Source organism: Primulina tabacum, chromosome 16, assembly GCF_025594145.1.
Source record: "Primulina tabacum isolate GXHZ01 chromosome 16, ASM2559414v2, whole genome shotgun sequence".
Classification (NCBI taxonomy): Eukaryota; Viridiplantae; Streptophyta; class Magnoliopsida; order Lamiales; family Gesneriaceae; genus Primulina; species Primulina tabacum.
The window spans coordinates 26426678-26439482 of NC_134565.1; the positions used below are offsets into that span (position 1 = coordinate 26426678).

The 12805-nt window shown below is 34.8% G+C and overlaps 1 protein-coding gene and 1 non-coding gene across 4 annotated transcripts; both read left to right on the forward strand.

The window, feature by feature from the left end:
• Positions 1-316: 316 nt before the first annotated feature.
• LOC142530261 (small nucleolar RNA R71) lies at positions 317-422 on the forward strand. The gene has a single exon (XR_012816101.1). It is a non-coding gene; the product is annotated as a small nucleolar RNA R71 (small nucleolar RNA).
• Positions 423-8000: 7578 nt separating this feature from the next.
• Positions 8001-11197, forward strand: LOC142529171 (uncharacterized). 3 transcript variants are annotated; one of them, XR_012815843.1, is made up of 4 exons: positions 8001-8282; positions 8523-8573; positions 10146-10226; positions 10852-11197. XR_012815843.1 is itself a non-coding variant. In XM_075634620.1 (3 exons), the coding sequence occupies exons 1-3, from the start codon at positions 8415-8417 to the stop codon at positions 11023-11025; spliced, it is 453 nt and encodes a 150-aa protein (XP_075490735.1). In that variant the 5' UTR covers positions 8290-8414; the 3' UTR covers positions 11026-11197. The 3 variants fall into 3 exon arrangements, 2 of the variants coding, with proteins under 2 accessions (XP_075490735.1, XP_075490737.1); XM_075634620.1 differs by lacking the exon at positions 8001-8282 and having other exon boundaries at positions 8290-8573; positions 10813-11197; XM_075634622.1 differs by lacking the exon at positions 8001-8282 and having other exon boundaries at positions 8290-8573.
• The last annotated feature ends 1608 nt before the right edge of the window (positions 11198-12805 follow it).

Here is a 12805-nt window from a genome sequence, read left to right on the forward strand (position 1 = left end):
GCTCACCTCCACAACCATCACAGAAGATCTCTTGCACTCTCATGGCCGTACAACCAACATTCATATTATCTATTTTCCTACTCAAAGCCTCTAATTGAGCAGCCACCGCAGAAAAATCACTTACCTGGTGAACTCATGTACTCCTTCTCTGATTGTTCTTCTCAGATTGAGGATGATAACTGTTGGCAGCCATCTCCTATAACAATTCATATCCTTCTTCAGCGGTTTTTCTCAACAAATTCCCATAGGCAGCATCATAGTACGATTGGCAGTGAGCAAGTCATAATAAAAAGTTTGAATTACTAACCCAAGAGGCAGTTCGTGATGTGGGCATCTCCGCAGTAAATCTTTGTAGCGCTCTCATGCCTCATATAAGGAATCTGGCTCGAATTGGGCGAAGGTAGTTATATATGCCCGCAACTTCATGGTCTTAGAGGGAAGGAAGTATTTGATGAGAAATGTTCTTGCCATGTCCTCCCAAGCAGTGATGGAACCTACAGGCAAGCAGTTTAACCTTGCTTTAGCTTTTTCATGTAAAGAGAAAGGAAACAAACACAATCTAACAGCATCATCAGAAACTCAATTGAATTTAAAAGTATCGCAAATCTCAAGAAAGTCTGCGATGTGAGTATTTGGGACATTTGGCGCAGTTCCCCCAAATTGGACAGTATTCTGAATCATCTGAACAATTTCCGGCTTGATCTCAAACTGGTTTGCCCTAATGGTTGGTCGCACTATGCTTGGTTGTGCGTACTCCAGCATGGGTATACGCCTTGGCTCCTCGACCTGTAGGTCTTCATGATGCTCTTCTTCACGCTCGTACCTGTTCATCATGTCTTTAAGCCCCTGTTGTTATCTTCGCCTGCGAAGGGTTCTTTCAATCTCAGGATCGAATACCTCAAGTTTAGATTCAAAAGACTTTTGCATGCACCAAAAGAGATATAAGCAAAGAAATTGAAGGTGTCAAACAAAACAAAATAAAGAATTCTAAAGTAAATAATTAAAAATAAAATTGTGGATTAACAGTCCCCGGCAACGACGCAAAAAACTTGATCGAGCAAAACTTGCACTGTAAAATCCTTAGTAAAAATTTATAAAATTCAAGCTCGAAATAATCGCAAGTGCACGATGTCAAGTAATAATATAGTGTACGAGAGTACGAGTATCGTTCCTCTAGAGACTATATTTCACAGTTGTTATTCTCAGTTATTAAAATCTTTAGCAACGATAATTTGGATGATTGTTTACTACTATAATGATTAAATAAAAACTCAATGAAATGGTTCAAGGATTAAATGATGAAGTAAATAAGCTAAAATGATCGATTAAAGTTCAATGAGAAATGAATTTGTTGGGAATCTCGGTTCACCTATCCCTCGCTAATCTACTTAATTTGTTCGACAAATGATATATTCTTTCGACGAGATTTCCTATCCAATTGAACACGTCATCTCGAGCTATGCCAAACTATTCGACTCAATGAAGTAATTAAATCACTTTAATTATTTATCAAAGGTGAATTGCATGTCGTTCTATGAAATCTCCTAGCTTTCGACCTACTGCACTAAGACTATCAACGTGTAGCCGACTTCATATTTCTATGTAAATTGTAAATCCACGGATTATGCAACTCGTTCCTATCACGGGCTATTCTCTCGAAATCACTCGCAATATGATATCTTTATTAAAGTTAGCTACGCTTCAACAGCGCAATAAAAATAATAGCACAAACAAAAATAAATCAAAAGTCGATAGATGAATCAACTAAACTCGATTTCGGGGTAGGATCCCCTTAAATCCCAACAAATAATGAAAATTAACTATTTGAATTCATGATCAAACTAAGCAAAACAATATTTAAATAAGAGAAAATAAACTTGAAATACTAGACGCGACGAAAATGCGAAGAATGTTGCCCCGAAATCATGAAATCTTCAACTCCAAGCTTCCTCCAAGCCTTTTCTCTCTTCCAAACCTTGGTGGCTACTGAATAATGTGAATTTTTGTGCCCTAAGGTCTTTTGTACAGCCTCCCTTGGTAAGCATCTCACAAAAAGCAAGAAATCATCCTCAAGAATTTTTTCCAAAATTAGTTCCGCTAGGGCGGTAAGATTCTACCGCCCGAGCGCCGAGTCTTTTGTAATCTTCACTTGGCACAGGCACCACTCGCGCTTGAGCGGTAGGGCGACCGGTAAGATCCTACAGCTCAGGCGCCAACTCTTCTGTCAGCACTTCCAGAGATCCATCCTCGCGCTCGAGCGGTAAGATTATACCGCTCGGGCGTCAGCTTTTCTGCCAATTTCTTGTGGCTTGCATATTTCTGTCCCGATTTCAGTTCTCCGATCATTTCACCTGCAAATTCATCACGTACAAGTTAGACACGATCATATGCATATGTTAATTCTAAAACGAAAAAAATATATATGAAATGCATGCACACACAATGCAAACACACACAAAATTAATGTAATAAAACACGTAAAAACAACACCTATCATTCACTAATCTTTTTGGTTCAATACAACTTTAAACACAAAATCATATAATTAAATAAGCAAAATCATTCAATGTAAAATAATATGTGCGAATCAATATGTAAGGTTTGATGAAAAGAAAATTACAAACATCGAGTAATATATAAATAGAACTAATGTGAAAGATAAACCGACCCTTGCACAAACATTAATATTGAGTTAAAATCTGGAAAAAAAGTTTTGGAAAAATATACATCAACATCACAGACAAAAATCAAACAACTATCAAATCCTGAAAACCAAACTTTCGAAATAAATCAATGGGTTTAGGGTGCAACCTTCTAAAAGGAATTTTTTTTATCATATTTGCATTACAATAAATTGGCCCAAGAAAACAGATAATCTTGAAAAAATAAGCTCAAGCGACCTCGAATATGTTAAAATAATTTGTAATTTCTAGAGTCACTTTCTTGAATATTTACTAGTACTTTGAAAGCCATCTAGGAAGTTTAAATAGCTAGTTAATGTGTGGAGTAAATAAGTCTTGAAAAATGTGAGACTGGGTCTATAAATTGCTTATGTAATCTTCATATTTTTTAATCCAAAAATATAATCAAGTGTATTGCATCACTTGAATTGCTACTTCAAAATTTTATTCCGCTGTGCTCCTTCAAATTTGGTATCAGAGCTTTTGAAAGTAAGCCTTGTTAGTATTTCTTTTGCCGTAATAAGTGGCAACAATTTTTCAGAAGTTACCTATTTCTTCAAACTACTTGTTTGTGCTCACATAAGCAAATTCCAACAATTTGCTTGCAATTGGTTGCCTCCTTACACGGGTCCCACAAAGAAGAAATTACTAAGTCGACTTTGTTTTCATTTGTTACACTAGCAATACATATTGCAATGGCTGAAAATTTGCAGATCACAATGTTCAAATAATCTTCAACAGAGGTACCCATATTTGAAGGAGAGCATTATGATTATTGGAGCACCGAAATGATGGATTTCTTAATCTCCGAATATTTATGGGATATCATTGAAAATGATTATCCAGAACCACCTACCGAAGATGGTGCAGATTGGAGTCAAGATCAACAAAATAAATACAAACAAGATCAGAAGAAAGATGCTACTGCACTTCGGTATTTAAAGCAAGGGGTTAGTAAATCTATCTACCCTAGAATATTCAACAAAAGAAAAACAAAGGAAGCATGGGAAGTCTTGCAACAAGAATTTCATGGAAATGATAAAGTTGTGTCTACCAAGCTTCAATCTCTATGGAGAGATTTAGATAATCTCTTGATGAAGGAAAGAGAAAATATCATAAGTTTTTTCTCTTGAGTTGCAGAAATTGTGAATAATATTCAAAGCCTTGGAGATAATATTCAAGACAAACGAGTGGTCGAGAAAATCTTGCGAAGTTTACCACCAAAGTTCGATCATTGTGTTGCAGCAATCGAAGAATCGAAAGATCTTTCCAACTTGTCTATGTTTGAATTAATGAGCTCTCTTCAAGCACATGAAGGAAGAATTAATCGGTCATCAAAACAACCTTTGGAGCATGCATTTCAATCCAAGTCGGATTTTCTGATAAGAAACCAAATAATTTTGGAACTTCAAAGAATTCATGGCAGAATAAAAATCCAAGTGGCAAAGGAAAGTGGGAGAGAAATGATCGAGGAAAAGATGAACAAAGAAGTGAGGTGCGAAAACATTATCATGATGGTCCTTATTGCATCATATGTAAGAAGGATAATCACAATTCGAAAGATTGTCGTTTCAAGTGTACAAGATGCCGGATTCGTAATCATTCTCAAAGAGATTGTTGACATCAAAAGAAACAAGGAAAAGAGCATGCCAACATTTCAAAGGAAGAAAAAGAAGATCTCATGTTCTACACTTGCATGAGCGCTGAAACTGAAAATCAAAATGTTTGGTATATTGACAGTGGTTGTAGTAACCACATGACGAGTAAGCTTGACAGCTTTGTGGAACTTGACAGAAATTTTTCTTCTGAGGTATAGCTTGGAGATGGCAAGATACAAAAGGTGGAAGGGAAACGCACCATCGAGGTTTACTCCAAGCAAGGTAACAAAAAACACATCTCAGATGTTCTTTATGTGCCAAATCTAGCTCAGAATCTGCTAAGTGTTGGTCAACTTATTCAAAAGGGTTATTTGGTTCATTTTGGTGACGATGCATGCATGATTATTGATAAGAAACAAAATTTGACTGTTGCTAAGATTGACATGGCTAGCAACAAAGTTTTTCGTCTCATCATGCCTTTTGATAAGAGTTTTGCACTTAAGCATGAAACATGTCATGATTCTTATTTGTGGCATTTGAGATATGGACACTTGAGTTATAAGGGACTACATTTGCTAAAGTCAAAAAATATGGTTGTTGGAATTCCGAGTGTTGAGAAAGACAATAAAATCTGTGAAGGGTGTATATATGGGAAATTGCACAGGTTTCCATTTCCCAAATCTGCATGGTGTGCAAAAGCTCCATTAGAATTGGTACAGCCGATATTTTTGGTCCTACTCGGACTAGTTCAGTAAGCAACAAGAGGTATTTCTTATTGTTTGTCGATGATTTTACTCGGATGATGTGGATATATTTCTTGTGTGAAAAATCAGAGGCATTCTCAATTTTCCTTCAGTTTAAGGCTCTTGTTGAACGTAAGAGTGGTTATTTAATAAAGACTCTAAGGACAGATCGTGGTGGAGAATTTATATACAATGCATTCATGAATCACTGTAAGGAGAATGGAATTCAAAGGCAGCTCACAGTGAAATACACTCCACAGCAGAACGGCGTCGCAGAAAGGAAAAATCGAACAATTGCTGAAATGGCTCGAAGCATGCTTGAACAAAAAGGTTTGCCAAAAAAATTCTGGGCAGAAGCTGTTAATACAGCAGTGTATATTCTTAATCGTTCACCTACGAAGGCGGTTTTGAATAAAACACCAATTGAGGCATGGAGTAAGAGAAAACCACAAGTCGATCACTTGAAAATTTTTGGGTGCATTTCTTATGCATTAAATCAGTCCCCTAGCAAAGATAAGTTTGATAAGAAAGGTGAAAAAATGATTTTCATTGGTTATAGTGATGAATCAAAAGGTTATCGATTGTGGAATCCAATAAAGAATTAGCTTGTTGTGTCAAGAGATGTTGTGTTTGATGAGATGGCTGCATGGCAATGGAATGAAGATGTTTGTCAAAGTCCACCAATTCACGATTTCGTAGAACCACCATTTTTTCACAATCGTTAGTCACATCCAAGCACTTCTCAGCAAAGTCCAAAACCTACTACGGTGGAGTTAGATTCTGAAATCTCGGATCCAGATTCTCCAGTAAGGAAGGTACGATCCTTGTAGAAAATTTATGCTTCTTGCAATCTTGCGTTATTCTCTAGTGAACCGCAGTTCTATGATGAAGGAAAACATAATGATGTTTGGATTCAAGCAATGAAAGAAGATATTGCAGTTGCCGTAGCGAAAGCGAGTCTTCATAGGGCAATTGTCACTGAGAAAAATAGAACGTGGGATTTAGTGGATTTGCCTAAAGGAAAAGATGTGATTGGTTTAAAGTGGATTTACAAGCCCAAATATGGTGAAGATGGGTCAATAAGAAAGCACAAGGCTCGTCTCGTAGCCAAGGGTTATGCTCAACAGCCTGGAGTGGATTTCAATGAAACTTTTGCTCCTGTGGTTCGAATGGAGACAATAAGATCAGCTCTTGCAATTGCAGCTCAATTAGAGCTCAATGTGTTTCAGTTAGATGTTAAATCAGCTTTTTTGAATGGGGAACTTGAAGAGGAAGTTTATGTTATCCAGCCACAGGGTTTCATGATTGAAGGAAAAGAAGATAAGGTTTACAGACTACGAAAGGCCTTGTATGGTTTGAAGCAAGCCCCTAGAGATTGGAATTGCAAAATTGATGGGTATTTTCTCAAGAATGGTTTTGAAAGAAGCAAGAATGAACCAGCTCTATATGTGAAAAAGGATGGAATGATTTCATGGTGGTATGTTGATGATTTGATTTACTTTGGAAATAATACGATTTTTTTGAAGGAGTTCAAGGAGAAAATGATGGCATATTTCGAAATGACTGATCTTGGAATGATGAAGTATTTCCTTGGTATTCAAATAAGACAAGTTAATGGAGAAATTTTTCTTTCACAAGAAAAGTACGTAGAGGATTTGCTCAAAAAATTCCGCATGGCAAATTGCAAACATGTTAGCACTCCAATGACTCCGAGTGAGAAGTTGCAGCTCAATGACGGGTCTGGAAAAGTGGATCCAAAAATCTATCGAAGTTTGGTTGGATCACTTATTTATGTTATTCATACGAGACCTGATATTTCATTTGCAGTTGGTATTGTTTCAAGATTTGTGCATGATCCTTCCAAAGTTCATTTCACTGTAGCTAAAAGAATCCTGAGGTATTTGCAAGGAACAAAGAAGCTGGGATTGCATTATGTCAAAGATCAAGACAACAAATTGGTTGGGTTTACTGAGACCGACTGGGCAGGATGTCAAGATGACAGGAAGAGCACTTCTGGATACATATTCTGTCTTGGCTCAAAAGTGATTGCTTGGAGCTCAAAGAAGCAAAAGACAGTTGCTCTATCTTCAGCTGAAGCTGAATATATTGCAACAACAGAAGCAGCATGTGAAGGAACTTGGTTAAGGAGAATTCTTGGTGACTTGCAGCAAGTTGAAAGTCAGCCAACAAAAATTTATTGTGATAACATGTCAGCTGTGGCAATGACAAAGAATCCAGTGTTTCATGCTCGTTCAAAGCATATTGAACTTCGACATCACTTTGTTCGAGAATTGGTAAGCAAAGAGCATATTCAAATGGAGTTCATTAACACAGATGATCAAGTTGCAGATTTCCTAAACAAAGCAGTTACCGTGGAGAAATTCGAGAAGTTCAAGCAGCAATTGAAAATTACAAATTAAGGGGAGTGTTAAAATAATTTGTAATTTCTAGAGTCGTTTTCTTGAATATTTACTAGTACTTTGAAAGCCATCCAGGAAGTTTAAATAGCTAGTTAATGTGTGGAATAAATAAGTCTTGAAAAATGTGAGACTAGGTCTATAAATTACTTATGTAATCTTCATATTTTTTAATCCAAAAATATAATCAAGTGTATTGCATCACTTGAATTGCTACTTCAAAATTTTATTCCGCTGTGCTCCTTCAGAATATACAAAATGAAGCTTAAATATACACATAAATAAGCTTAAATCACAAAAATAAAAACACATTACTGCCAAGAATGCGTTCCTCGTCGACCAAAATCGCCAATAAATAAGCTTGCCGGTGGAGGACAATCACCCGAAACTATTGGTGGAGATTCTAAAACAATTTATGGTAATAAAAAATTTCAGGATAGTTTTATATATAAATACAGTAGAATATATACATTTTTTTCTTTTTATATTTGTTTTGCAAATTAACAATATATCAAACATGCACTCAAACAAATAGAAATTACTACATATTTTAAATTTCCTCAAGATTTTGCGTGTGCATGCAGCCATTGCACTGATATACAGTCATTGCTAATTTACAAATAGTGGAATAGAGAACTCATCTTCGTCTCTAAAACCCATTTCAGCTTTGCAATTAAGATTTGATAATACGTAGAATTGTATTTATATATATATACATGGAGAGAGAGAGTGAGACCGGGGCTGTTAGAGTATGTGTGTTTGCTTCCTCACTTGGCTGGGCTGTAATTAAAGCAGCGGGTTCCTTTAATCTGCATCTGATTACGTTTGTGCTAAAGATTCCAGGTTGGTTTTCTTTACTCTGCCTTTTTCTATACAATTCAAGTTTAAAAGCAAACCCTGAGTGTGGGATCGGAGAAGGAGAAGCAATTTATATTGGGAAATTGAAAAAAAAAATCGAGAGAGGGCAAGAATTTCATGGCATCCAAGAGAAAGATGGAAATCACTGTTGTGGATGAGAATGAAAGGGTTTTATTCTCTACTTTCCAGAATGTTGCTAACCATCTTTGCCAATTATATGCACAGGCTTCTGCTAACCAAAAGCAGGCTTTTGAGGCTGGACAGCACTATTCCTATGTAAGAGATTGACCCTTTTCACGGAATTTATGTTTGTTAATATTCTGATTGAATTTTTCAGAATTTCAGTTTTGATTCTATGTGAACAGATGAGAAAATAATTGATTTTGCTGATTGTTTTGATGTGGCGTGAGATTTTGGTTTCCCCCCATCATTTTTCTTGATTTGTTTCTAATCATGATTTTTTTTCCTGAGCTTGATTGATTTTTATTGTGATCTGAGATTCTTGAAGGGTTTTTTATATTGAGACTCCTAGTTTTTGCTTTTCTCGGTTTTTTTTGTTGGTTGTTGGATTGTAGAAATGGGTACATGCATGCCACTTATTTGAAAATTTTGAAGTTCCTTTTATGGTTTTTATGTAAGGCTTCATTTTCTGTATTTGCATGCTTCACATCCAATTCGAGATAATGTTTTTTCAATGCATGTCTGAATTTGTGAGTGATCATATGATTTTTTATAGGAAATTGAATTGGTCATTGATGTTTTAGTCATGTTTCAGCTATTGATTGAAGCTGACATTACATTTATGTGTAGATATTTTATCTTATCAGAGTTTGTTTTTTGACAACCACGTAGAATTTATACCAGTATCTTGTTTTAGCTAAGAAGTTTGTGCTATTAAAACCATGTGATCCGGGTAAACTGGAAAAGGCGGTTGTTATTTCTTAGTCTAACTTACCTTATGGGCTCGATGACGGTTATGAAATCTCTGTTTTTGGCGGCTTTTTATTTTGTCGCCTGTATTAAGTTTGGATTTTAAATGATTTGCATTTACTTAAACGTTTTAAAAAACCAATCAAGACAGCAGAACTTATCAAGAAGCTAAAGTGAATATTTTGCGAAGATGACTAACTACAAGTGTCACTTTCCGAACACGACAAGCTACGGCTTTTTCAAAACGTTAATATGCGGTTCAAAGAAAGTGAAATTATAAATACAAAAGCAGTAGTGTTGCACCAATCACGAAAAGTAGTTCAAATTTTCTGTTGGAGGTTGTGACCAGATATTTCTGTATACTCTCTTGTACAATTTCTGTTAAGATCAAACAATTCCAGAGGTGTCTTTCATCCATCTTAAGATTGTTTGTTCACCGGAGATACCTATGTACTTTCTTGCATAATTCCATCGAGATTGAATGATTTTGAAGGTATCCTCTATCTATGATCGAAATACCGTTTTGCCGTTGAAGAAAAATGGTTAAACATGGATATTGTACTGGTGCAGATCCTACAGTAAGGATCATAGATAATTGAGATTCCTGTAATCTAGAGCGTCGGAATTCCTCAGTTTGAAAGTGTTTTGATTTATGTTTGTTGATTCCCTGAGGCATAAGATTGAAACATAAAGATATATCTACAAATTGATGAAAATCTTTTGTAGTGATTACTGAGTTCAAGCCTTTGCATCAGGCCTAGTACATTGACTTGTTGATCTTTCGCTCTTCTTCATCGGAAAAATTCTTAATAGCGTCGGGGATTGGCATAATATCATAGAACTTGGCCATGAGTATGTGAATGTTTTTGAAAAATTCTTTAAATGGTTGCCTAATATTATCTTCATATCATTTCTAAGGTGAAAATGCATGAATGGATTGCAGCAAAGCTGGAAGAAGGGAAACTGTTAACCCTGCCTGATATTCTTGGCTATTTGCAGGTTCTTCTAAAATCTTTTGTTTACTTTTATTTTGTCCGATGTCCTCTTTATCAGTTTCTATGCTTGATTTGAATAATTCTTCAAGACATCGACGAAGTTAAATTGTAACATGCATTTCAAACCTAGAGACCTTTAGGTGGTTCTAACTTCCTTTCTGTCAATCAAACCAACTTTATCAAAATATACTTATTATTGTTATTTTCGGATATATGATTATATATGCATGTATCAGATCATTATTTAATAATGACATATAGTCTGTGAAATAGCTTTTTTTCTCAAACTTGTGATAAATGGTTCGTAATTTTCAAGTATGTATAATCTCAAAATACATTTCAGCTCCTTGTTGGATGTAACAATATGTAGCCGAGTTCTTTATGCAGTAAATACAGCTTCATGAAAAAAAAAAGTTATTGTCGGAATCACTACTGTGGTAACGGAAAAACTTGTCGGAATCACTTCTTATTGTCTTAAAGTCAGCGTTTTTCTGAAAGTTTGCTACTCATATGAATTTTGGTAATCATGTTCATAGTTGCATAGCCATGTTAGTTATATTCCACAAACTTTTTGTTTCCTTACATATTAGATCTCTGATTCTAAATGTCGATACCAAATTAACGGAAAGGATAAGATGAGTGTACCAACCATGAGGCATACAGAACAATGGGGTTGTGGAACTGATCAGAATTGTGCAAGCGCATCGCATGGAGAGCTTACCACTCCATTTTCCTCTGCTCAGCAAAGCATAAGTTCTCAAGATATGCCTGTGGAAATGAATTCTGATGTTACTATGGACTAAACTCCTCTAAATCTTGCATGGTTTCGTCGAAGAACAGAGTAATGTTCATGAATTATGTGATCCTAGACTGACAATCATGTGCCTTGACTGAACTACTATTCTTGGATGAGTACCATTTTAAGGACACATTTGACAAGACATGAAGTTTATCATTTATGGAAAAGCTACTCTTACCTTATGAATTTTCTTGCTATTTACGTTCCCAGTTTATCACTCATTTACACAATCAGAAACAACACAACAATCTGTGGCTGAAATTGAATTTGAAAATTTGAATGTCAATAAATATTTTGGGACCCAACTTTTAAAAATCAGTCACAAATTTACAATATATTATCAAACACGTCTTTATTGAAGTCCAAATATAGCTAAAAAAATTACGCAATTAGTTATTTTTGTTGTGATAGTGCGAAAGTTCTTTCCATGGCCACATTTATTATAATTATTTACATAAAACTAATTATGTATTTTAATATGATCAATTCATACTAAAAAAAATTGTATTTTTTAATTAAATTATTTTGTTTTTCTTAATTAGTATCTTAATTTTATATTATCGTAATCACAGGAGTTTTTATGCCTCTTAATTTTTCAAGACCGAAAATTATCACCAATAATGCTCATAATAAGTAAAAATGAGAATTATATATCCGCTTAGAAGATTCAGCAGTAATTTATAAAAGAAAAAAGATGGTAGAAATGCTTTATATATATAATTTTCTTCGCATTATTGATTCTCCATACAATGCATTTAGGTTGATTAATGACATTTGATAGCACAATTACATCCAAATAATTTTACTTCCCCTTCTCTTTTTTTATGTAACTTCTCAAAATACCCATCACTTTTACACTAAAGAACAAAATTTGGGCAATAATGAAATTTCATAATGCAAATCCCAATCATCCTTTTTATAAGTAGAAATAGATAAATAATTATTTTTATTAAGTTTTATCCAATTACTTGACAATGAGGATTAACGAAATGTTATTTATTAAGGTGATGAGAGAGTTCCATATTTTCTTAAATGGACCTTGTATGTGAAGATAAATGTTATTATTTTTATTCAATGAATGTCATCTTTTGATATCGTAAAGGTGACACGAAATTTTTTGGCATGTGTTATCTCTCAACCACACCGATATTTAGTTATTGAGTTGATGCATCTTTCTGAATCATTCCATATTTCTTTCAAAAATCTTTATTTTCAATGCATTTCATTCGCTCTTTTTTACATTTTGATATCAAATAACACTCAAATTAGAATTTCTAAGATATAAAATTTTTAATTTTGGTTAATAAGAAGTTAATATTTTTAGAATCGAAGATTCAAATGAATTTGAGATATTTTACTCACAAAATCGAAAAAAATTAAAATTGGCGGGAAAAATACTCATCAGTTAAAACTAAGATAACTAAACTCCAACTCTCAATATGGGCAGAGTTGATGGAATTCTCATATGTTCTCTTCATCAAATTTATGTATTTGAATGAATAAATTTGACGTTATATATTTCAGATCCATAATAAAAAAAATTCAATAGTTTTTTTTTTGGGTAAATCCACATGATAATGAATTTTAAATTTTAATTAAGAATATGTCTCATTTGAGACGGTCTAACGGATCTTTATATGTGAGACGGATCAACGCGGTCCTTATCTGTAACGACCCATTACAGGCCCAGTGGACTGCTCATACGGCCCACTACCCCGATCGACCCAAGGCTATCCCGATCTTGGGCTCTGCTCTATGGGCCTTGGCCCATCTATGGAACTCTT